At 42.7% G+C, this 24,428-nt stretch overlaps 1 protein-coding gene across 1 annotated transcript in view; it reads right to left on the bottom strand.

The window, feature by feature from the left end:
• The window catches only part of LOC106589304 (thyroid hormone receptor alpha), a 198,664-nt gene that overhangs the window by 54,901 nt on the left and 119,335 nt on the right, over window positions 1-24,428 (bottom strand). Inside the window, exon 3 of the mRNA XM_014179099.3 lies at window positions 3,590-3,840. Within this exon, the coding sequence (XP_014034574.1) occupies window positions 3,590-3,645 (56 nt within the window). The 5' untranslated portion in view covers window positions 3,646-3,840. The remainder of the gene's footprint in view (window positions 1-3,589; window positions 3,841-24,428) is intronic.

Here is a 24,428-nt window from a genome sequence, read left to right as displayed (position 1 = left end):
ATGTCTACTTCACCATCAGCCCATGTTATAGGTAAACTGCAGAGTAATGTAAAAGTTGTATTTTTTAAAGATCCAATATGTAATATTGTACACATCATAATTAGGTTTTAGTACAGAAAGTACAGAAAAGTTATCTAGATCTTCAATTAGACATTGCAGGGATCTAGCTTGCGGACTTAATATAAAACTTGAGTCATCGGCATACATGGACAACTTTGTTTTTAAGCCTTGGATTTCTAATCCTCTAATGTTGTTATTGGATTTGATTTTAATAGCTAGCATTTAGATGGCCATAACAAATAGATATGGTGACAGTGGACACCCTTGTTTAATGCCTCTTGACAATTCAAAACTCTCTGAGAACTAGCCGTTATTTACTATTTTACACGTTGTTCTTTTATACCAACTTTTTTCGTCCCTGCACCCCACTAAAGGGTGTTTTTGTGTGTTTGCATGCGTTTGATCACACTTGACTGGGAAAACAAATGTCTAAATCTGTAATTTTATTGAACTATCCCTTTAACCCCAATATCACTTCAAAGGTATGGAAGGACAACACAGTGAAGGAGAGCTTTAATGAAATCCACTACAGTAGCAAACCGTTCAATCAACTTCAATGTGATTAGCAAACGCTTTAATTCCTCCTCTTCTTTAATTAACACAGCGACAGCAGGCTTAATTTAGCCCTGAACGTCCACATTAAAACACAGACACACACAAACCCACAGACGCCCAAACACATGTGCGCACACACACACACACACACACCAGCCCAGTTGCTTATCTACCGACAGGTGTCCATCGCGGTTGAGTAATCTAGTCTGGCTTTCCTTTCATTTGCGCCCTGGTAATTTGCCACATGGATCAGCACCGGGGAATTTGACACAGCATTCCAGGGAGCCAGAGACCCTCTCCATGATGCCATGTGTCACAACCATGACACACACCACACACAAGCACAAAGGAACAACATAAACACACATACATGCACACACACCCACCCAGGTACATGTGCAAGCACACCCACATGAAACATATTATAGCATACTATGGTATAAATACTATGGTATTCACTGTAGTGTTTTTGCTGACTTTACTGTACTAGTCACTGACTAAAGTCTGCAAAAACACTACAGTGAATACTGTAGTATTTACTATAGTATGCTGTAGTATTTAAAGTTATAGTATAAATACTGTGGTAAAAGAAAACTGTAGTGTATATACTATAGTAATTAATGTAGTGTTTTTGCTGATTGCAGTATACTGTAGTGTTTTTGAGGACTATAGTATACTGTAGCATTTACTGTAGTGTTTCTGCGGACATTACTGTGGTATTTATTATAGTGTTTTTGTTTTATTATCTTTGACAAGGAAGTGGGCAGATTAGCGTTTTTCGTCATGAAAAACGCTAATCTGTTGCTGTGTTAATTATTCTGGAGGCAGCTCTGCAGAATGGTCACTAGCTGGCACAGCTACAGTCATACAATCCCATTTTAAAGCTAACCTTAACCACACTGCTAACCTTAATGCCTAACCCTAACCTTAAATTAAGACCAAAGAGCACATTTTTGTTGTCATGAATTTTTACAATATAGGCAATTTTGACTTTGCAGCTGGAGTATATAAGGGGAAATTGCTCATTTCTGCCTCCAGGTCAAGACTCATGACAATAAACATCAACATGCTAGAAGTAGAGGCATTCTCCTTGAGGAAACCTACTGGAAAAATACTAAAAGTTATTCCATAACCTGCAGGCAGGCAGGACTGGGGTCTGAATGGATAGTTCAGAGCTTCAGCTATTTTCTATGACCTGTAATGAACACAATATATGGTCTATATTTGGCATGTAGATTTTTCACTTATGGGTGGCACAAATTGGGATATGGGGGAGTGGAATGGGCAGAGTACAGTGCATTCTGAAAGTATTCAGACCCCCTGACTTTCTCCACATTTTGTTACATTACAGCCATATTTTCAAAGAAATGTAAAAAAAAAAAAACCCTCATCAATCTACACACAATACCCCATAATGACAAAACAAAAACAGGTTTTAGAAACATTCGCAAATTTATAAAAAAAGAAAAAACAGAAATACCTTATTTACATTAGTATTCAGACCCTTTACTATGAGACTCAAAATTGAGCTCGGGCACATCCTGTTTCTATTGATCATCCTTGAGTTGTTTGTACATTTGATTGGAGTCCACCTGTGGTAAATTCAATTGATTGAACACGATTTAGAAAGGCACACACCTGTCTATATAAGGTCCCATAGTTGACAGTGCATGTCAGAGCAAAAACCAAGCCACGAGGTCGAAGGAATTGTCCGTAGAGCTCTGAGACAGGATTGTGTCAAGGCACATAGCTGGGGAAGCGTACCAGCATTGAAGGTCCCCAAGAACATGGTGGCCTCCATCATTCTTAAAGGGGGTGCTCAGGACCTCAGACTGGGGCGAAGGTTCACTTTCCAACAGGACAACAACCCTAAGCACACAGCCAAGACAACGCCGCAATGGCTTCCGGACAAGTCTCTGAATGTCCTTGAGTGGCCTAGCCAGAGCCTGGACTTGAACCTGATTGAACATCTATGGAGAGACCTGAAAATATCTGTGCATCGACGCTCCCCATCCAAGCTGACAGAGCTTGAGAGGATCTGCAGAGGAGAAGGGCGTAGCGTCATACGCAAGAAGACTTGAGGCTGTGACCGCTGCCAAAGGTGCTTCAACAAAGTACTGAGTAAAGGGTCTAAATACTTATGTAAATGTAATATTTCAGTTTTTTATTTGTAATACATTTGCAAAAATTAGCAAAAACGTGTTTTGCGCAGGGTATTGTGTGTACATAAACACAACAGTAACAGAACACAAACATCATCACTATCAACCATATGAAACTATAGGCTACGCTACCAGAATGTGATATCATTCTAACCTAGCCAGGTGGAGCTGTGCCTCCAATCGCTCCGAGGCATATCAGATTGACTGATAGTTGTGCCCTTTGAGTAAGAGCCGGTTGCTCTTTGATAAAAAATCCCCGTTCCACTCTGCCACAGCCTGACTGGTTGAGACAGAGGAGGTTACATTTCACTGATGTTGTGTTTTAATTAACGATGAATAGGGAAAAAGCCTATGTTCGTGTAGGGCGGACTGGCTTTGAGCGGTACAGTTTGTAAGTTGCAGTTACACACTCACAAGTGTTCAGGGTTGGTGAAGCCTGGAGGCCTAGTTTACAGGTTTCTTAGAAAACAAGATCACTTTTTGGAGCTGTTTCAACTTGCAGACAGTAAAGAAAGTGGAAAGAGAGAGAAAGGCAGAGAGAGATGGAAACGGAGAGAAGAAATAGACGGAGCCGGGAGAGAGGGAAGAGATGGATGAGAGAAAATAAATACTAGCATAGTTAAGCACCACAGCGAGAGAGAGAAACCGGAGAGGAAACTTTCAAAACAAAAAGGTAAAACACACAGTAATTCTACACTTTCCTCAGACAACCTCTAAAACTATAAGACCATTTGATACCTATTCACGCGTGATGTTAGCGGCAGGGTCATAGCCTGTAGGGTTGAGACTAGGAAGTAGGGAGCGGGACTCACAGTTTCTCTTCTCCCTCTGATAGGTTAGGGTCCTGCTCCTTGGGCATGTGTTCCATTCACCTTAATTCCATCCAGCAGCCAATCATGCGAGACTGAGGCGGGCCCCACCCTCAGATGCTTGCTGGTCATTCGCAGATAGGGGGGTCAGTCAGTGCGACAGCACAGGGTCCCGGTCCGGATGGGCTCTGGCCTCCGGAGCGACCCCCCTGTGCTGGCCCTGGGACTGACGAATTGACTGGACCGGACAAGATCTGTCAATGAGAGGATAGGATACATTTAGTTAGGCACAGTTGACCGATGTGGAGACTTGGTGGGTTCCTCCCTTATTCAACCATTCTGACCTCTCCTCCCTCGGTTCTATTCTTCCTCCCCTAATCTCTCGTTCAATGCCTTTCTAATCCCAAACAGAGGGATGGAGGGATTGCGAGCATCAGATTGTTGTTAGTAAAACTGTGGTATAATAGTGGTAACACGTAATTTCCACATAATAGTGTGAGTTGAAAAGCTGTGATTTTAATGGACCACAGGAATACAATTCACTGCATTGCTTCATGAAAATCTCCAAGCTTGCTGTGTTCTATTTCATAGCACATTGATTGATTTTAAAGCTGGAAAGTGTTAGTTTTTGATAAGAAAAAGAAACCTACTACATCTTCACTGTATTCTGTTTTCCTCCAAGAGTGGCTGAATATTTTTCAGATAAAAAAAAAAATCTAATATTTCACTTAAATTAATTAGTTGGTGTATGGATATTCTCTTATTGTAAATGTACACAAAAATCATGACATTTATTTTATGGTCATGTTAGCATGACTATTTACCAGAGGTGTGGACTCGAGTCACATGACTTGGACTCGAATCAGACTCGAGTCACAAATATGATGATTTGCAACTCGACTTTGACACCAATGACTCGTGACTTGACCTTGAGCCTTTTGACTCGACCTGACTTGATACACTCCCCAAGCCCAAATATTAAAAATGATGCTATTAAAAAAAGTGTGCAGCGCATCAACTCTTCATTTAACGGATTACATTTTGAATCGGACAGCAGCCAATCAAATTGAGCCAGCTGAGAAAAAGTTGTGTGCGGCAGTGCAGAGGAACGTCGGCGAGAGAATTCAGATGGAGCCCTTGGAAAGATGATACCCAAAATTATTATTTTCGGATATAAAGATGATGCTGTATCAACAAAAAACGGATTGTAACTTGCAAAACATGCGGGAAGAAAATTACAGATGGAGGCGCAACAATTTCCAACTTTGATCTACATTTGAACCTGCACAATTAATGGTAAGTCGTGGCTAATATAGCCGACAGCTATAAAATGTATAACTTTGCTAGTGTAGCATGTAGGCTAACGTAACGTTAAATCAATGAGCCTCCACACAGTCAGTCAGTGCAGGAACGTGATCATTGCACCCAAGATTGAGCTACAACTGGCTAGGCACTTGGTAGCCTAAATCCTGCCTGATGTTACTGCTGTTCCTGAAACCATTGACATACGTTAGCCTACTGTAACCACACAGAGCGTGTGTGTGTGTGTGTTAAGGTTGTGCGATTGTGTACAAGCATACATCGCCCAATTGCGCCCCATAGCGATCCTCGATAGTCGATCACTATTAGGGGGGGGGGGGGGGGGGGGGTCTTTCTCATGGCTACCTGTCACGGTTGTTGGGATAGACGGACCAAGGCGCAGCGTGATTGGAGTTCCACATCTTTTATTACTGCGAAACTTAAACAACGACCGTGAAGTACCATAGTGCTACATGCAATCACTCAAAACAATATCCCACAAAACACAGGTGGGAAAAAGGCTACCTAAATATGATCCCCAATTAGAGGGAACGATTACCAGCTGCCTCTAATTGGGAACCATACAACTCACCAACATAGAAATACAATGACTAGAACACCCCCCTAGTCACGCTCTGACCTAAACACCATAGAGAACCAAGGGCTCTCTATGGTCAGGGCGTGACACTACCCATGTATTTCCATGGAAATATAACGTTTATTTGGAAAGTAATAAATATATCTATATTTTTAAAAGCATTCATGGTTTGCGTAAATGTAATATACTAACTATTACTCTTGTTAAAAATATGAAATGTTATTACATTTGGTGAAGAGCACATTATGACTTGTTTTGAACTCAAAACTCAAAGTTTAGGACGTGAGACTTGACCTGATACTTGACGGTCTTGACTTCAGACTTGACTCGGACTTGCCTGTCTTGACTTGGGACTTGAGTGCTAAGACTTGAGACTTACTTGTGACTTGTAAAACAATGACTTGGTCCCACCTCTGCTATTTACTATGAACACAAGCGTTTAACTACGGCATCATGGGCGAAAACAAGGCGGTCTCCTACAGTGGTGTCATGACCCTAATAGATCATGCTAGTAGCTTAACCATATGCCCCCGTGGACATAATGGCACAATGACCTCATGTTGGATATTTTATATTCTTCAGGGAGTTCATGGCTGTATCAAGGCACTCCAGTACACCATAATCTGATGCAGTGGTGGGGTAATATTATGGTGAACTGGTATATTTTGTATTAACACGTGCTAAGCTGGCCTATAACCTCACCTCACATAGCATGTGTTTGTTCGGAACTGGTTACACGACACACACACACACACACACACACACACACACACACACACGCACACCACACACACACACACACACACACACACACACACACACACACACACACACACACACACACACACACACACACACACACACACACACACAGGATCCAGCACAGCACATAAGCACTGCATTGTCATAGAGCCTTCCGCGACCCTACACCACAAATGTGAGGACAAGCTGTGGTAAAATAAAAAAATAAAAAAAACTTGGACAGTAATGACACAGAATCACCAGAAGGCCTATCACATGAAAACGAATAGTGGCCTTCAGCCACACATAAACAAACCTCCCTCTCTCTCATCAGATCCATTGACAGAGCTATCTCTCGTGCTGCTGCCTGTGGCTGTTGGAACAATTTGTCCTCAGAAAATAAAACAGAAGAGGATAAAGGGACTCATTGAGTTACAGTCAAAGGGAGAAAAATAATGCAGCCAGGTTTTGAAGTATAAGAATGATGAAATCAGTTAAATCTCCAAATACACTCCATCAGATAAGTTTGGCTCTAGAAATTGTATTTTGTCTATTTATGATGTGCCATTTTTCCTCTATGCAGGGTGTCAATTTGTTTTCTATCACTAGCTCATCTCTAGTTTCATCAGTGCTGTAACCTTGCCTGCACCCTCCCCAAGCACCCATGCGTATGCAGAGTTCTCCCTATAGCCAAGGTCAACCCCATAAAGCAACAGGCTATCAAACAGCTCAGCCCCACTAAAGCTTGTTTTAATATCTGCTCTAGAGAGAGAAAGAGAGAGCGAAAGAGAAAGGATGGGAGGGAGAGAAGGGAGGGAGGAAGGGGGAGAAGAGAGAGAGAGAGAGCGAGCAAGAGAGAAAGAAAAAGAGAGATAAGGGGTTGGGGGAGAGAGAGAAAGAGAGAGAGAGTACAGCATACAGTAATTCTACACTTTCCTCTGAAACTACAGCAAAAGAGAGAGAAGAAGGAGACAAGGAGAAGGGGAGCAAGAAAGAGAGAGGAAGATAGAGGTAAAAAGGGAGCTGGAATTAGGTTACTGTTGGTTGACGTGAGGAGAGAAAATGATCTTAGTTATCAGGGCTTACAGACCAATAACAGGAAAAGGGAGTGAAAATGCTGAATAACAGATTTAAGGGTTTCAGCTGGCTTATGCACACACCCCGTGACTTTTTCTACATGTTGTGTTACAAAGTGGGATTAAAAGGGATTTAATTGTATTTCTTTGTCAACTACACAAAATACTCTGTAATGTCAAAGTGGAAGAACATTTTTAACATTTGTAAAAAAAATAAAACAATTAAACACTGATATATCTTGATTAGATAAGTATTCAACCCCTCAATACATGCTAGAATCACCTTTGGCAGCGATTACAGCTGTGAGTCTTTCTGGGTAAGTCTCTAACAGCTTTATACACCTGGATTGTGCAACATTTGGCCATTATTATTTTCAAAAATCTTCAAGCTCTGTCAAGTTGGTTGTGTATCATTGCTAGACAACCATTTTCAGGTCTTGCCATAGATCTTTAACAGTATTGACTTAAATCTGCTTAACTTGGCCCCTCAGGAACATTCACTGTCTTCTTGGTAAGCAACTCCAGTGTAGATTTGGCCTTGTGTGAATTAATCGCACAGTGTCAATACATTTTGAAAAATTCCAAAAACATGTATTCGCTATGTCATTATAGGGTAGTTGGGTGAGACATTTTTCTTTAAAATCCATTTTGAATTCAGGCTGTAACACAACAAAATCTGGAATAAGTCAAGGTGTGTGAATACTTTCTGAAGGCACTGTAGTCTCTTCCCACAGCCACTGTATCTCTAAGCGTCATGAATCTGGCAAGCAAGACTAGCATATCAATTAGGTATACAGTGCATTCGGAAAGTATTCAGACCCCTTCACTTCTTTCACATTTTGTTACGTTACAGCCTTATTCTTTTGTTTTTTTCCCTCATCGATCTACACACAATATCCCATAATGACAAAGCAAAAACAGTTTTTTTAGACATTTTTGCACATTTATTAAAAATAAGAAACAGAAATACCTTATTTACATAAGTATTCAGACCCTTTTCAATGAGACTCGAAATTGAGCTCAGGTGAATCCTGTTTCCATTGATCATCCTTGAGATGTTTCTACAACTTGATTGGAGTCCACCTGTGGTAAATTCAATTTATTGGACATGAATTGGAAAGGCACACACCTGTCTATGTAAAGTCCCACAGTTGACAGTGCATGTCAGAGAAAAAACCAAGCCATGAGGTCGAAGAAATTGTTTGTAGAGCCCCAAGACAGGATTGTGTCGATGCACAGATCTGGGGAAGGGTCCCAAAAACAGATAGTCCTCCCCCAAAAAATCTAAAGGAAGTTTGTTCTTTAGTGTCTGTCCTAAATATGAGAGATAAGACATATCAGGATATTTTTTTAACCCCTTATTTTTGGCACTAAACAGTCTCCATATATACTTCCATTCATTTTTTCAACTGGTCCTTTTTTCACTGGTCCTTGTTCATTAGAGTCTCACCTTTCCACAGAGGGGTCATATTAGTGTGTAGCCAGAACTGTTTGGACGCTACAGACAGAAGTTGGCAGATTGGCGTTACCGACTTCAGACCAGTCCCAAGTCGCTTGTGGGTGTCATAATAGTTTGTATGTCTTAGTCTTGTGTGCGACTGCTCGGCCATGGAAACCCATTTTATGAAGCTCCCGACAAACAGTTATTGTGCTGATGTTGCTTTCAGAGGCAGTTTGGAACTTGGTAGTGAGTGTTGCAACCGAGGACAGACAATTTTTACGCGCTACATGCTTCAGCACTCGGCGGAAAGTTGGCATCCTATGACGGTGCCACGTTGAAAGTCACTGAGTTCTTCAGTAAGGCCATACTACTGCCAATGTTTGTCTATGGAGATTGCATGGCTGTGTGCTCCATTTTATACACCTGTCAGCACCGGGTGTGGCTGAAATAGCCAAATCCACTATTTGAAGAGGTGTCCACATACTGTACTTTTGTATATATCGTGTAGCTAGGTGGGACAACCACATCACAGTCATAGTATGTACATTTTACCTCAATAAGGTAGCTATCAGAAAGGTCAGAGCTAGTAAGGGGGGGGGGGGAATTCAAGTGAGTGTTCTCTTTTTGAGGGGTGGCTACAATTTTCACACTGCTACAGTAGCTACAATGTGGCTACAAACGACTTGCGCTCGGTAGAATTGAATGCGTTATCACGTGATGCTGCAGTAACCTACTGGAGAAGTGCTACTTACTAAGGTAGGTGCCTTTGAAGGCAGGTTGGAAGCAGGCAGCTGCCTTTGGATTGGTTGAATAACAGTAGGCTACACATTGCCCCGCACTGCTGCTCAGGCCACTGCGCTACGGCAGTTCACAATGCTCTAGCAAGCTGTGAGAATACTTGTTACTGGATGGTATGAGGTCGGTTTGCAGAGCCTTTCCCAAACCATATCCTCCTAGGAACGGTACTGTATTGTATAGCCTACAAAAACCGCTTCCAGCTGCCCCCTGGAGGCGATTCTAAATATTCAATATTCATTTCAATCCTCCTGTTGCAGGATTATTTTCCTCCTGCGACGAAATGGGTCATATTAAGATCCAACATCTGTATCTAAGCAATGTGAGCCAAGCAATTTCTCCAGTCACTCTCTCACATGGTCTGATCTTGTGCACCTTGTTTCCCTCTCCACGGAAACAACCCTCCAACTTTTAATTGGGGCTTGAGAATCTAGCCTCGGTCCCAGAGCTGCACTCCTTTAATTGGCCCACTATAAAATGGCAACTTTAAAACGCATTAAAAAAAAGATAACTAGCGAACGGTATGATGTTGGCGTGTGGAGCTGCCTCCATATCAATGAAACATCCCTTTTTTTTTTTTGTTCCCACCAATATGATTGATGTCTCTCTGTTTTTTTATTTGGGGGGGAGGGGGGGGGGGGACAGGGAAGAGAGAGAAGTTTAGATGAAGGATGTCTGAGTTGTGAAGTTGATGTGAGAGATCTACGGCTGTCGCTTTGTTTGCACCGTGGAGAACTGCTATTGCTCGGTCTGCTGCAGTGTGATCCGTGGAAGTCTCCCAAGACTCCTCCTTTCCAAGTGTGAAGCTAGTGTTAATCAATGCATTGAGCCCACCATTGCTAAAGGCGGTATAGACCATACTGATATTAGTGAGTAATAATGCACGCGTTTCAGTGTTATCACCACCTTAAGGCAGAGAGAGAAAACCTCTTTGTGTTTGTGTGTGTCAGATTTCCATACTCCCACTGGGGCCCCTAACAATTATTAGTAATTAATATAGTTGACCTAGGACCAGTTGTTAAAAAGTAAATTGTGTGTGTGTGTGTTGTGAGGGCATATGGGATGTGCTGCAGAAGCTCTGCCCTCGGTACAGTATGCAGGGCAGGGTAGGGGCCACTTGGAACCATGTTCAATCGCTCTCTCTCTCGGGTCTTTGTTCAGACATATCTATCTCATATTTCATATTTTCTGTCATCAATCAGTCTCCCTCTATCACTCCCTCTCCCCCTCCTCTCTCCTCTCCTCTCCCTCCTCTCCTCTCCTCTCCTCTCCTCTCCTCTCCTCTCCTCTCCTCTCCTCTTCTCTGTTCTCGCGCTGATCTGTTTTCCTCTTTTATTTGATCCTTTTGAAAAACTATGATGAATAGACAAATTAAACGAAACCCTTAGGAAGCTCAAACTTCTCCGAGACCTGTCTCTTTCACCACTCCGTAATACTAGGCGAATTGTTTCACATTTTGAGACAACATTGCAGCAAAGCCCCCGAGGCATAACGGCGCCCCCAAATCCCATAGAGTAATAAGGGACCTTTTATCCCTAACAACAGAGGGGCTTGTGGGGGCTAGTGAGAGGACGCGAGGGTGTTCTAGGGGTAGATAGAGAATATGATCCAGTTAAAACTAGCTTTTGTGTACAGATCCAGGATCAGCTTACACATCCCGAATTCTAACCTTAAACATTAAAGTAACCGTCCATTGTTTCCAGATTTCCTTCTGAAAGTTCTGTGTGTGTTTTTTTTCTATTGATTTAAAACATTTTGTGATATTCAATTGCGGTCCAATTACGTCTCATCATTGCAACTCCCCAACGGGTTCGGGAGAGGCGAAGTTTGAGTCATGCGTCGTCCGGAACATGATCGAACCCCAGGCTGTAGTGACGCCGCAACACTGCGACGTGGTGCGTTAGACCGCTGCGCCACTCGGGAGACCCAGTTCTGTGTCTGTTTTGACCAGATTTTAAAAAATCAGATACACAGAAATCACAGGTCGCGCACTCTAGCAAAGTGCGCTCTCCACTTTCATCTGGTATTTATTTAGCAAACATGACACACGTCAAAACTCTATACAGAAATGTTGCAGCAGCCTATTCTTAAACATGAGCGATCTGACATGCTGTATGGGATGAAAAAGAGAAGATTTTTCACTCTGATCAACTGTTGGGCAGGCTACTGATAACCGCAGCTGCATATAGCCTATGCGCCTTGTCCCCTTTGGCCAGGGTAAACAAAGTGGTAACGTTACATATTTATAGCCCATTTATTTGTGTTAGGAGAAGAATTTGGATGTGATCAAAGTTTAACGAAACTTGGGCGTGCTAGGCTACATAGACCTTTTCGATCCAAAATTATGAATTGGAATGAATCACAATAGTGATGATATAATTAGATAGACTGTGTGGGTAACTTTTTAATTACAGTTGCACAGGCCTACACGATGCAAACCCGCATAAATAAAGCTCAGCCCCGTGGGTTCTATGTTGGTGTCTCTGTATCTGTGTAAAGGAAACCCCCCCTGATAGTCTAGTTTAAAATATAATTCATATGAACAAGTACGGGTTGCTGCAGTTTGACAATGTTTTCATCCTTCGTAGGAGAGGGACATTGCCCACTCAATTGAAACTTGTGCCCCCCCCAGCTTTAGTTTTATGTCCCTATGTAACAACTTTTTCTATTTAAATAGACTTGCTGCGATTGTCCGAAACGTCTTATCCATCCTCCAAACCACATTCTCTCTCCGCGCTCTGAGTAGACTGTTGTTGTGGCGTTGCGACCATGAAAATTATAATATTGCCACCGTGTAACCATGTCAATTTGACTGGTAAACTCGTGGGTACACTAGCAATGGCTGGCAGTCCTGACTTGAATGGGCACGTCCATTGTATGGATTCTATGTCTATGGTTGTATCGGTCTTTCGCTAAATTTTGAAATACAATCACAGGAAAAACGTAGTTTGGAAAGCAAATGCCTACTGTTTAAAAAGAGAAGACTTATTTGTCTGTAGAAATTAGAAAAATTAAAATGCCCCCTTAGTCACTTTATCCTGGTCCCAGGCCTGTCCCCAGGGCAGGAGTTTTTCCAGGAATTTTGTAAAACCAAGTGACCTGATTAGAAAAACTATGGTCCCATCACAGCCCATATAAAACCTTTTACAACTGATTCATCTCTGTCATACCCTATCAGGTTACTAGATCAGGAAAAACTCTTGGCCCCAGATGACATCATCCTCTATGAGGAAATATCAAGCATTTTTTACATGTTCTGTTAGAGATACAATTTAGAGTTTCAAGTTCCAAGTTTTATTAGTCGTACGTTCACATGGTATGCTTACTTTCAGGTTATTTCTCGACAATGCCACAACAATAAGAAATAAGAAAAGATAAGAATACAAACATAAAGTAAATGGCTCAGTAGAATAGAATAAACATTTTAGCATCAGTATAATAGAGGAAGGCACAATTTATAGTCTAATATTTACATGTCTTTTGGGGAAGGGGGGAGTGTTTAAATTATTTAGTATTTAGCAATTATAATAAGAGTCTGGTAGTTGTGATGTGTGTGTAGCATGAATGTACAGTACCAGTCAAAAGTTTGGACACACCTACTCATTCCAGGGTTTTTCTTTATTTTTACTCTTTTCTACATTGTAGAATAATAGTGAAGACATCAAAACTATAAAATAAAAAATCATGTAGTAACCAAAAAAGTGTTGGCCAAAAATATGAGCATAGGATGAGTCAACAACATTATTTTGGAATGAGTTAAGAAAACTTACTCTTAAAAGTGAGATTTCATTGGACAGTTTGTTTAAGGGAGAAGGGGGGGTGTTAAAACTGACATTAGATCAGTATCTATGACCAACGTTCTCTTACTTGAAAAGACAGACATGGGCAGCTGTCTGAGGGAGATACAGAGAGGGGCACTGGGACTGATATGAAATACTGAGACTGGCAGTTGTGGGGCTTGTGTGTGTGTGTGTGTGTGTGTGTGTGTGTGTGTGTGTGTGTGTGTGTGTGTGTGTGCAAGAGGAGGGCTTCAGATGGCAGGCAGGAGTGGGTGACGGATAGTAGAGTTGTAGGGTTCAACATACAGGGGTGTAGATACACAGGGGCAGTATGGGGGGGATTATAAACAAAGGGGTTTACATAGACAATGGTAGTAAGGGTAGCTGAGGTAAATGCATAGGACTAAATGGGGTCTGTATACAGCGTTGATGGGAGGGGAAAATAGTGTAAATGCACAGATGTAAACAAGATTATAGGCCTGCCCTATATCCCCCTTTCTATCCCAGCCTTCTCTCTCTCTCCTCCATCTCGCTCTCCTCCCTTTCCCCACTCCTCCCTCCCCATTTCAGCCTGTTTTTGGCTTAGACAAATTAAGACCCTGCCAAGAATGTGACTAGTGGTTAGAAAACAAATTCCACCGTTTTTTTTTCTTCCCTTCCTGCTTTCTTTTTTAAGGTAGATCAATCAACACTCGTAAGCCTGGGTACTTCCAAGAGGAAAATAAAAGGGATTTGGAATGATACAGGTCCGCGTCCCTCTTTCAGGTCGCTTGACTTGATTGAGCACAACATATTTTTCAACCACAATCCAACCAACCCCTTGACATAAAGTTAATGTTCCCCCAGCCCACCTTAACGGAAACACACTGTGTGAAAACACACTTTCTGTTCTGAATTTGTTAATGCTCTGTTTATATATATATATATATGGCAACTTCCCACCTCTCTAACTCTTCATTTCCGAATGGCACCTGGAAATGTCTAATTGTAGTGAACTACACACGGGGAATGACTACATATTTGTACTGCTGCCTAACTTGCCACTGAGAGAAAGAAAGAGAGAGAGACTGCAGTGTTCCTCTGAAGTTTCAACACAAACAATCCCACTGTCTGGCCAACAACTGTGAGTTTGTTTTAGGGAAGGGCATTTGAAATAATTTCACAGTTAAAATAAAATGAAAAATAAAAATGTTGGAGACCCAGATAGTCCCCCCAAAAATATATGTTTTACTTTGTTTAAACTTGGACACTTGCTTGCTGCGCAGCCTGCATGACCTCGGCAGAGATTGCAGCAGGCTGGGGGATGGGCAGGGGCCGGTGTGTGTGTGTGTGAGACACAGGAGGGTGAGAGAGAAAAAGTAGCCACTGAGTAGTTCAGCGGTTCACAAACTTACCATGTGAAAAAACAAAAATGTAATTAACAGCAAATGTTTGGGGCGATGGCTGTCAATTGCAATAACAGTATTTCTGATTGTCTTCTCAACTCACGATCACATGCTTTTAATGTGCGGCTATGAGATTCAATTGCAAATCAGCCTGACATAATGTCTCGTATCTCAGCATCACTAATGAGATGGGTGTGCTTGACGCATGTCGCATCGGAGATTCTCAAAGTCAGGGGGCGTGGTTAACAGTGTGCACCTCATCTCTGCTTTCACATTCAACCTGGATCGATATTTGGTTTCAATGCAGACAAGAGCACTGCTGAATCCATATGAGCTGACAAAGGTTACCATGAGTGTTAATGTGCTGAGGGAGATAGCAGGGTTTTCTCTTTGAGTCAGAAACCAAAACTCCTCCTAGTGACCCGTGAATGCATTGTCTGCAGCATTTGGTCACATGACAGCTCGAAAAGCCTCACTTGACAGTTGCACTAGAATCATTCCAATTCAAGCGCAACGGTCAAGTGCGGCCTTTTCCCACAGCCTTTTCCCACAAAGGGCACTCTCTGGTTGAATTTCATCTCTTAGATTTCAATAATTTTCATTTAGATTTTTAAGGTTAACCACGTTACAATGATTTTGAGATACAAAGACTACATACACTGCTCACAAAAAATAAGGGGAACACTTAAACAACACAATGTAACTCCAAGTCAATCACACTTCTGTGAAATAAAACTGTCCACTTAGGAAGCAACACTGATTGACAATACATTTCACATGCTGTTGTGCAAATGGAATGGACAACAGGTGGAAATTATAGGCAATTAGCAAGACACCCCCAATAAAGGAGTGGTTCTGCAGGTGGTGACCACAGACCACTTCTCAGTTCCTATGCTTCCTGGCTGATGTTTTGGTCACTTTTGAATGCTGGAGGTGCTTTCACTCTAGTGGTAGCATGAGACGGAGTCTACAACCCACACAAGTGGCTCAGGTAGTGCAGCTCATACAGGATGGCACATCAATGCGAGCTGTGGCAAGAAGGTTTGCTGTGTCTGTCAACGTAGTGTCCAGAGCATGGAGGCGCTACCAGGAGACAGGCCAGTACATCAGGAGACGTGGAGGAGGCCGTAGGAGGGCAACAACCCAGCAGCAGGACCGCTACCTCCGCCTTTGTGCAAGGAGGAGCAGGAGGAGCACTGCCAGAGCCCTGCAAAATGACCTCCAGCAGGCCACAAATGTGCATGTGTCTGCTCAAATGGTCAGAAACAGACTCCATGAGGGTGGTATGAGGGCCCGATGTCCACAGGTGGGAGTTGTGCTTACAGCCCAACACCGTGCAGGACGTTTGGCATTTGCCAGAGAACACCAAGATAGGCAAATTCGTCACTGGCGCCCTGTGCTCTTCACAGATGAAAGTAGGTTCACACTGAGCACATGTGACAGACGTGACAGAGTCTGGAGACGCCGTGGAGAACGTTCTGCTGCCTGCAACATCCTCCAGCATGACCGGTTTGGCGGTGGGTCAGTCATGGTGTGGGGTGGCATTTCTTTGGGGGGCCGCACAGCCCTCCATGTGCTCGCCAGAGGTAGCCTGACTGCCATTAGGTACCGAGATGAGATCCTCAGACCCCTTGTGAGACCATATGCTTGTCAGGAATCCCGCTTCCTGAGTCTGTTTTCTGCCTGAGCTGACTGTTTTTTGTTTTGGAGTCTGTTTCCTGAGGTTCCTGAACGCACCCTGTCTTGTTGCCAGGCGACGAAGCTAGGCGGGAGAACTCTTGATTACCCGCACCTGCATCTCATCAGCCATCTGCACACCTGGTCCTGATCATCACCTCTTCTCTTCATAAGCCCTGACCTGACATCCATTCCCTGCCGGATCGTTAGCAATAAACAGTATGTTGTGTCAGCGTATCAGCCTCATGTTACCAGAGGTAGTTTTGTTGTTCTGTACTTTTTGCCGGTTACTCACCCCCGTTTACGCTGTCTACAGTCATCCTCCCGGAACATTCAACTCCCTTGCCTGGCCGTCGGTGGTTTCAGTGACATCATTGGATCTGCCTATTCACTCTCATCAACTCACCTCCGCTGCCGCTCCGTCTCCTGGATTATTCTATTTTCACCTCGAGACTGTAAATAAATACTCACCTTCATTTTACTCATCTTGTCCTGGTCTGCTTCTGGGTTCAGCTTTAGAGAATCGTGACAATGCTGGTGCGGTTGGCCCTGGGTTCCTCCTAATGCAAGACAATGCTAGACCTCATGTGGCTGGAGTGTGTCAGCAGTTCCTGCAAGAGGAAAGCATTGATGCTATGGACTGGCCCGCCCGTTCCCCAGACCTGAATCCAATTGAGCACATCTGGGACATCATGTCTCGCTCCATCCACCAATGCCACGTTGCACCACAGACTGTCCAGGAGTTGGCGGATGCTTTAGTCCAGGTCTGGGAAGAGATCCCTCAGGAGACCATCCGCCATCAGGAGCATGCCCAGGTGTTGTAGGGAGGTCATACAGACACGTGGAGGCCACACACACTACTGAGCCTCATTTTGACTTGTTTTAAGGATATTACATTATGTTGGATCAGCCTGTAGTGTGGTTTTCCACTTTAATTTTGAGTGTGACTCCAAATCCAGACCTCCATGGGTTGATAAATTGGATTTCCATTGATTATTTTTGTGTGATTTTGTTGTCAGCACATTCAACTATGTAAAGAAAAAAGTATTTAATAAGATTATTTCATTCATTCAGATCTAGGATGTGTTATTTTAGTGTTCCCTTTATTTTTTTGAGCAGTGTATATACAGTTGAAGTGGGAAAATAGATGGCATCATGAGGCAAGAAAATGATGGGGATATATTGAAGCAACATCTCAAGACATCAGTCAGAAAGTTCAAGCTTGGTCGCAAATGGATCTTCCAAATGGACAATGACCCCAAGCATACTTCCAAAGTTGTGACAAAATGGCTTAAGGACAACAAAGTCAAGGTATTGGAGTGGCCATCACAAAGCCCTGACCTCAATCCCATAGAACATTTGTGGGCAGAACTGAAAAAGTGTGTGCGAGCAAGGAGGCCTACAAACCTGACTCAGTTACACCAGCTCTGGCAGGAGGAATGGGCCAAAATTCACCCAACTTATTGTGGGAAGCTTGTGGAAGTAACGTTTGACCCAAGTTAAACAATTTAAAGGCAATGCTACCAAACAATTTAAAGGCAATGCTACCAAATACTATCAAAAAGAAAGGAAGACCAAGGCACTCTTCATATAATTAATTAATATGCCTTTATTTGTATGGCATGTTCAATAGAAACAACGTTTTAAAAATCCGACGCGTTTCGGCTGCATGGCCTTCGTCAGGGAGTACAAAGAAGAAATACAATGTCCTCTTTTGAACATATTTTCCAATTAGCCCTAATTTGAAGAGAGAGTGGTTCCAAAATTGATTGGTGTGTCCAATCAATTTTGTAACCACTACCTCTTCAAATTAGGGCTAATTGGAAAAGCTGTTATATATCAACCCATCTGTCAGTGCCTGTCTTAACTACATCAAATCGATGTAAAGAAGCCTGCTAAGATAGCCAGCTATGTTAGCTAGCAAGCTAGCTAGGCTAGTTGACGCAATTTTTCTGCGCTCCCCATTCTTGTCTACAACAACTCCATTCAGATTAAACAATAGCCTACCTGTCGGTTGCTCATTTAGCTAACTTATTTCCTTAATTGTAATTCCAGTTTGCATTGATTAGTGATCTCCCACTGTGCCACTTTTATTGGGCAACAATAACAATAAACTACACGCATGAAACGTGTTTAGCCTATGAAGTATATATTTTTATGGGGCGCATGTCATAAAAACTATATTCAAAAGTGTTTTATTAAATTAAGAATTTAAATTGTCATGGTATATCTTTGTGTGTACCAAAGTCACATAGATAATTTTATTTAATTGAGACAAAGCCTTTTCATTGTCAAAATAGGCTCTGATTTATTTTTTCAACAAAATTCATACTCTCGCAACTATTCAAATACTAACGATCGTTCTGATATTTTAAATTGTAATAACCGTGTCAATCCCTAGTTTGTTTGGGGTTTGGATTAATCAATTTTCAAAAACGAATTACATCGCTAAAATATAAAGTCTAAATGGTATTAGATGAACAACAAACTAAAAACTTTAAAGCCATCACTGCTGAGCTGACCCAGTTGGAACAGGTTTTAGCTGTAAGATCATGGGAGATCTGGGAATAAAGGACAATATGCATTTCACATGTCTGTGTGTGTTCAACTGGCGTAGTAATGGCGTATGTCTCTCGTTCTATATATCATACACAGAAATGCATCTATACACCTACATACACGTATTCACCAAACACACACACACACACACACACACACACCACACACACACACACACACACACACCACACACACACACACACACACACAATATCCCATATCCTTATAGATGGGAAAAGATGGAACAGCTGGAAGTCTGAGGGAGGTAAGCACATGTGAACATATGCTGTGCTGTGTGCGTTTGCCATGTGTGTGTCTGTGTTCATTTCATGGTCACAAAGTGGAGGCGAGGTGAGCATTGGCAGACGCTCAGATCAGCAGGTACACTTTTATGAATGGGGCAGCCACGCCACAAAGGGAATTCCCGCCGCCAGTGTGTGTGTGTTTTAGTGATATCATTAGCCAGGGCAGCCCTGGGTTGGTGTGTGTGACATTAGCCAGGTTGGGAATATGAGTTCCAGGGGCTGGGAGCGGTACTGTCTAGGCAGAAAGCCAAACCAGTGGCACACTCATAAACAGGCACGAGATGGTGAGTTACCTCTTCTACTTGTGCCAGCGATCCGGGCAGTCTCTCTCCCTCCTTCCCGCCTCCTTCAAAAGCGATAGCCAATTCGAGGTAAGGGTTGCCATGCGGACAGCCCAAGGCGGTGACTCAATATAACCCTGGCTGTGTTCTAGGATCTAGGGAAAGTCCCCTGGTCCACAACAAACACTATCTGATATACTAAGCATATGCGAGAAGAGGAAACTAATGAATTAGAGTGTGAAGTGTGCACGAAAATACATGTTTACAAACGCACTCTGACACTCAAGTAGGGTTTCCACAACTTCCCCAATTTGCTAGACGAAGTTCCGCCCCCATTTCATTTTCGACGGGAGCACGCGGAACAAGACGCAGGGGATTATGGGAACGTGAGAGGCGCGAACCCTGCAAACGTTCAGCTCTGCTCTAATTTATGCAAATTGCACACGGACACTGCTGCTGTTAACCAATTAGGTGAGGAGCAGATGTTTGCTTGAAAATCTTGTGTTCATGAAACATCGTTTCGCCTGTCATTAGTTCTGGGCAAGCACAACAACAACAAAATTTAGGATAACAAATCTTCGCTGTGTATGGTTTTCCAAATCTACATGATTTTGCTTTACTAGAATACAGATACAAATTCATAAGGTCAGTGACATGGAGGAAGATTGTAGAGATTGTTGGTGTCGATGGTGGGTAAATAGAGATTTGCACAACAATGTTTGCTTATGCCACTAGCTAGCTATGAACATCAAGCAATCTAAACCTCAAAACTGTGATCAAAGCCACCATTTGTGATGGTGGTCAGATGGTCAGATGACTGTTTTGCTACCACAGACTGGAACATGTTCTTCCAATGGCATTGAGGAGAACACCACATCAGTCACTGGCTTTATCAATAAGTGCATCGAGGACGTCGTCCCCACAGTGACTGTACGTACATACCCCAACCAGAAGCCATGGATTACAGGCAACATTCGCACTGAGCTAAAGGGTTGAGCTGCCGCTTTCAAGGTGTGGGACTCTAACCCGGAAGCTTATAAGAAATCCTGCTATGCCCTGTGACGAACCATCAAACAGGCAAAGCGTCAATACAGGGCTAAGATTGAATCATACTACACCGGCTCCAATGCTCGTCTTATGTGGCAGGGCTTGCAAACTATTAAAGACTACAAAGGGAACCACAGCCGAGAGCTGCCCAGTGACACGAGCCTACCAGATGAGCTAAATCACTTCTATGCTCACTTCAAGGCAAGCAACACTGAGGCATGCATGAGAGTATCAGCTGTTCTGGACGACTGTGTGATCACGCTCTCCGTAGCCGACGTGAGTAAGACCTTTAAACAGGTCAACATTCACAAGGCTGTGGGGCCAGACGGATTACCAGGATTTGTGCTCCGGGCATGTGCTGACCAACTGGCAGGTGTCTTCACTGACATTTTTAACATTGTCCCTGATTGAGTCTGTAATACCAACATGTTTCGAGCAGACCACCATAGTCCCTGTGCCCAAGAACACGAAGGCAACCTGCCTAAATGACTACAGACCCGTAGCAACACATCTGCCACGCTGATCCTCAACACTGGAGCCCCTCAGGGGTGCGTGCTTAGTCCCCTCTTGTACTCCCTGTTTACCCATGACTGCATGGCCAGGCACGACTCCAACACCATCATTAAGTTTGCAGATGACACAACAGTGGTAGGCCTGATCACCGACAACGACGAGACAGCCTATAGGCAGGAAGTCAGAGACCTGGCCGGGTGGTGCATGAATAACAACCTATCCCTCAACGTAACCAAGACTAAGGAGATGATTGTGGACTACAGGAAAAGGAGGACCGAGCACGCCCCCATTCTCATCGACGGGGCTGTAGTGGAGCAGGTTGAGAGCTTCAAGTTCCTTGGTGTCCACATCACCAACAAACTAGAATGGTCCAAACACACCAAGACAGTCGTGAAGAGGGCACGACAAAGCCTATTCCCCCTCAGGAAACGAAAAATATTTGGCATGGGTCCTCAGATCCTCAAAAGGTTCTACAGCTGCAACATCGAGAGCATCCTGACTGGTTGCATCACTGCCTGGTACGGCAATTGCTCGGCCTCCGACCACAAGGCACTACAAAGGGTAGTGCATATGGCCCAGTACATCACTGTACATCACAGTACATCATAGTCACTTTAACTATACATTCATGTACATACTACCTCAATTGGCCCGACCAACCAGTGCCCCCGCACATTGGCTAACCGGGCTATCTGCATTGTGTCCCGCCACCCGCCACCCACCACCCGCCAACCCCTCTTTTACGCTACTGCTACTCTCCGTTTATCATATATGCATAGTCACTTTAACCATATCTACATGTACATACTACCTCAACCAGCCTGACTAACCGGTGCCTGTACGTAGCCTTGCTACTGTTATTTTTCACTGTCTTTTTACTGTTGTTTTTATTTCTTTACTTACCTATTGTCCACTGTTGGTTAGTAAGCATTTCACTGTAAGGTCTACACCTGTTGTATTCGGCGCACGTGACAAATAAACTTTGATTTTAATTAAATTGTAAAATTTGACCACCAAAGGATAGAAATCACCAGTAATACATTGCATTCAGAAAGTATTCAGACCCCTTGACTTTTTCCACATTTTGTTACGTTACAGCCTTATTATAAAATTGATAAAATAGTTTTTCTGCCTTATCAATCTAAACACAATACCCCAAAATGACAAAGCAAAAACAGTTTTTTTGTAAATGTTGCTCATTTATATATATATATAAAATGAAAAATTACATTTATATAAGTATTTGTACTTTGTTAAAGCACCTTTGGCAGTGATGACAGCATCGCGTCTTCTTGGGTATGACACCCATTTTTCAAGCTAGCATATAATGTCACAAAAACCCAGAAGACAGGTAAATGCAGCACTAACCTTTGATGATCTTCATCAGATGACACACCTAGGACATTATGTTATACAATACATGCATGTTTTGTTCAATCAAGTTCATATTTATATCAAAAAACAGCTTTTTACATTAGCATGTGACGTTCAGAACTAGCATACCCCCCGCAAACTTCCGGGGAATTTGCTAACAATTTACTAAATTACTCACGATAAACGTTCACAAAAAGCATAACAATTATTTTAAGAATTATAGATACAGAACTCCTCTATGCACTCGATATGTCCGATTTTAAAATAGCTTTTTGGTGAAAGCACATTTTGCAATATTCTAAGTACATAGCCCAGCCATCACGGGCTAGCTATTTAGACACCCGGCAAGTTTAGCCTTCACCAAAATCAGATTTACTATTATAAAAGTTTGATTACCTTTTGTTGTCTTCGTCAGAATGCACTCCCAGGACTGCTACTTCAATAACAAATGTTGGTTTGGTCCAAAATAATCCATCGTTATATCCGAATAGCGGCGTTTTGTTCGTGCGTCCCAGACACTATCCGAAATGGTAAATCGCGCGCATGGCGCAATTCGTGACAAAAAAAATCTAAATATTCCATTACCGTACTTCGAAGCATGTCAACCGCTGTTTAAAATCAATTTTTATGCAATTTATCTCGTAAAAAAGCGATAATATTCCCGACCGGGAATCTCCTTTTCGGCAAACAGAGGAAAAATCACAAAGACGGGGGCGGCCAGGGCACGCGCCTAAGCCCACAGTCCCTTGATCGGCCACTTGAGAAAGGCGATAATGTGTTTCAGCCTGGGGCTGGGATGACGACATTCAGGTTTTTCCCGGGCTCTGAGCGCCCATGGAAGACGTAGGAAGTGTCACGTTAGAGCAGAGATCCTTTGTAAAAGATAGAGATGGCAAAGAAGTTCAAGAAATGGTCAGACAGGCCACTTCCTGTAAAGGAATCTCTCAGGTTTTGACCTGCCATTTGAGTTCTGTTATACTCACAGACACCATTCAAACAGTTTTAGAAACTTTGGAGTGTTTTCTATCCAAAGCCAATAATTATATGCATATTCTAGTTACTGGGCAGGAGTAGTAACCAGATTAAATCGGGTACGTTTTTTATCCAGCCGTGAAAATACTGCCCCCTAGCCATAACAGGTTAAAATGCTGTGAAATAGTCATATGTTTGAAAAATTGAAGTTTTTGTATTTTTGAGGAATTTGTAATTCGCGCCATGCCTATCATTGGATATTGGAGCAGGTGTTCCGCTAGCGGAACGTCTAGATGTAAGAGGTTAAAGGCAATGGTATTGCTGTTGTGATTAGTTTTGTAGTTTTGGGTACCGGTAGTTAGGAGTACGGCAAACAACTTATTTCTTTGGTTCCTCAATATACATTTACCATATTACAATGTAGGCTATGTGTTACAGCACTACTTTTGCTGTCCCCCTCAGGAATTGCTCTTGAGAAAATTTCATGTAATTGTCCCCTCCAAAGTTGATATCAGATTTTCGCCCCTGTGTGGGACCTTATATAGACAGGTGTGTGTCTTTCCAAATCATGTCCAATCAATTGAATTTACCACCGGTGGACTCCAATCAAGTTGTAGAAACATCTCAAGGATAATCAATGGAAACAGGATGCACCTAAGCTCAATTTCGAGTCTCATAGCAAAGGGTCTGAATACTTATGTAAATAAGGTATATCAGTTTTTATCTCTAAAAACCTGTTTTTGCTTTGTCATTATGGGGTACTGTGTGTAGATTGATGAGGGACATTTAAAAAAAATCTATTTTAGAATAAGGCTGTAACGTAACAAAATGTGGAAAAAGTCTAGGGGTCTGAATACTTTCCGAATGCACTGTTCATGTACACACACTCTCACAGACATACAATTTCACATATATGCAGACATGCAACCGCCTACTCACCCAACCACAAAAAAAATGAATAACAGCCTTGTACCCCACCCACCCACACACACACTCACCG

This window comes from Salmo salar, chromosome 28 (assembly GCF_965601325.2).
Source record: "Salmo salar chromosome 28, fSalSal1, whole genome shotgun sequence".
NCBI classification, from domain to species: domain Eukaryota; kingdom Metazoa; phylum Chordata; class Actinopteri; order Salmoniformes; family Salmonidae; genus Salmo; species Salmo salar.
Note: the sequence above shows the minus strand (reverse complement) of the source record. Positions and strands in the feature narration are given on the sequence as shown.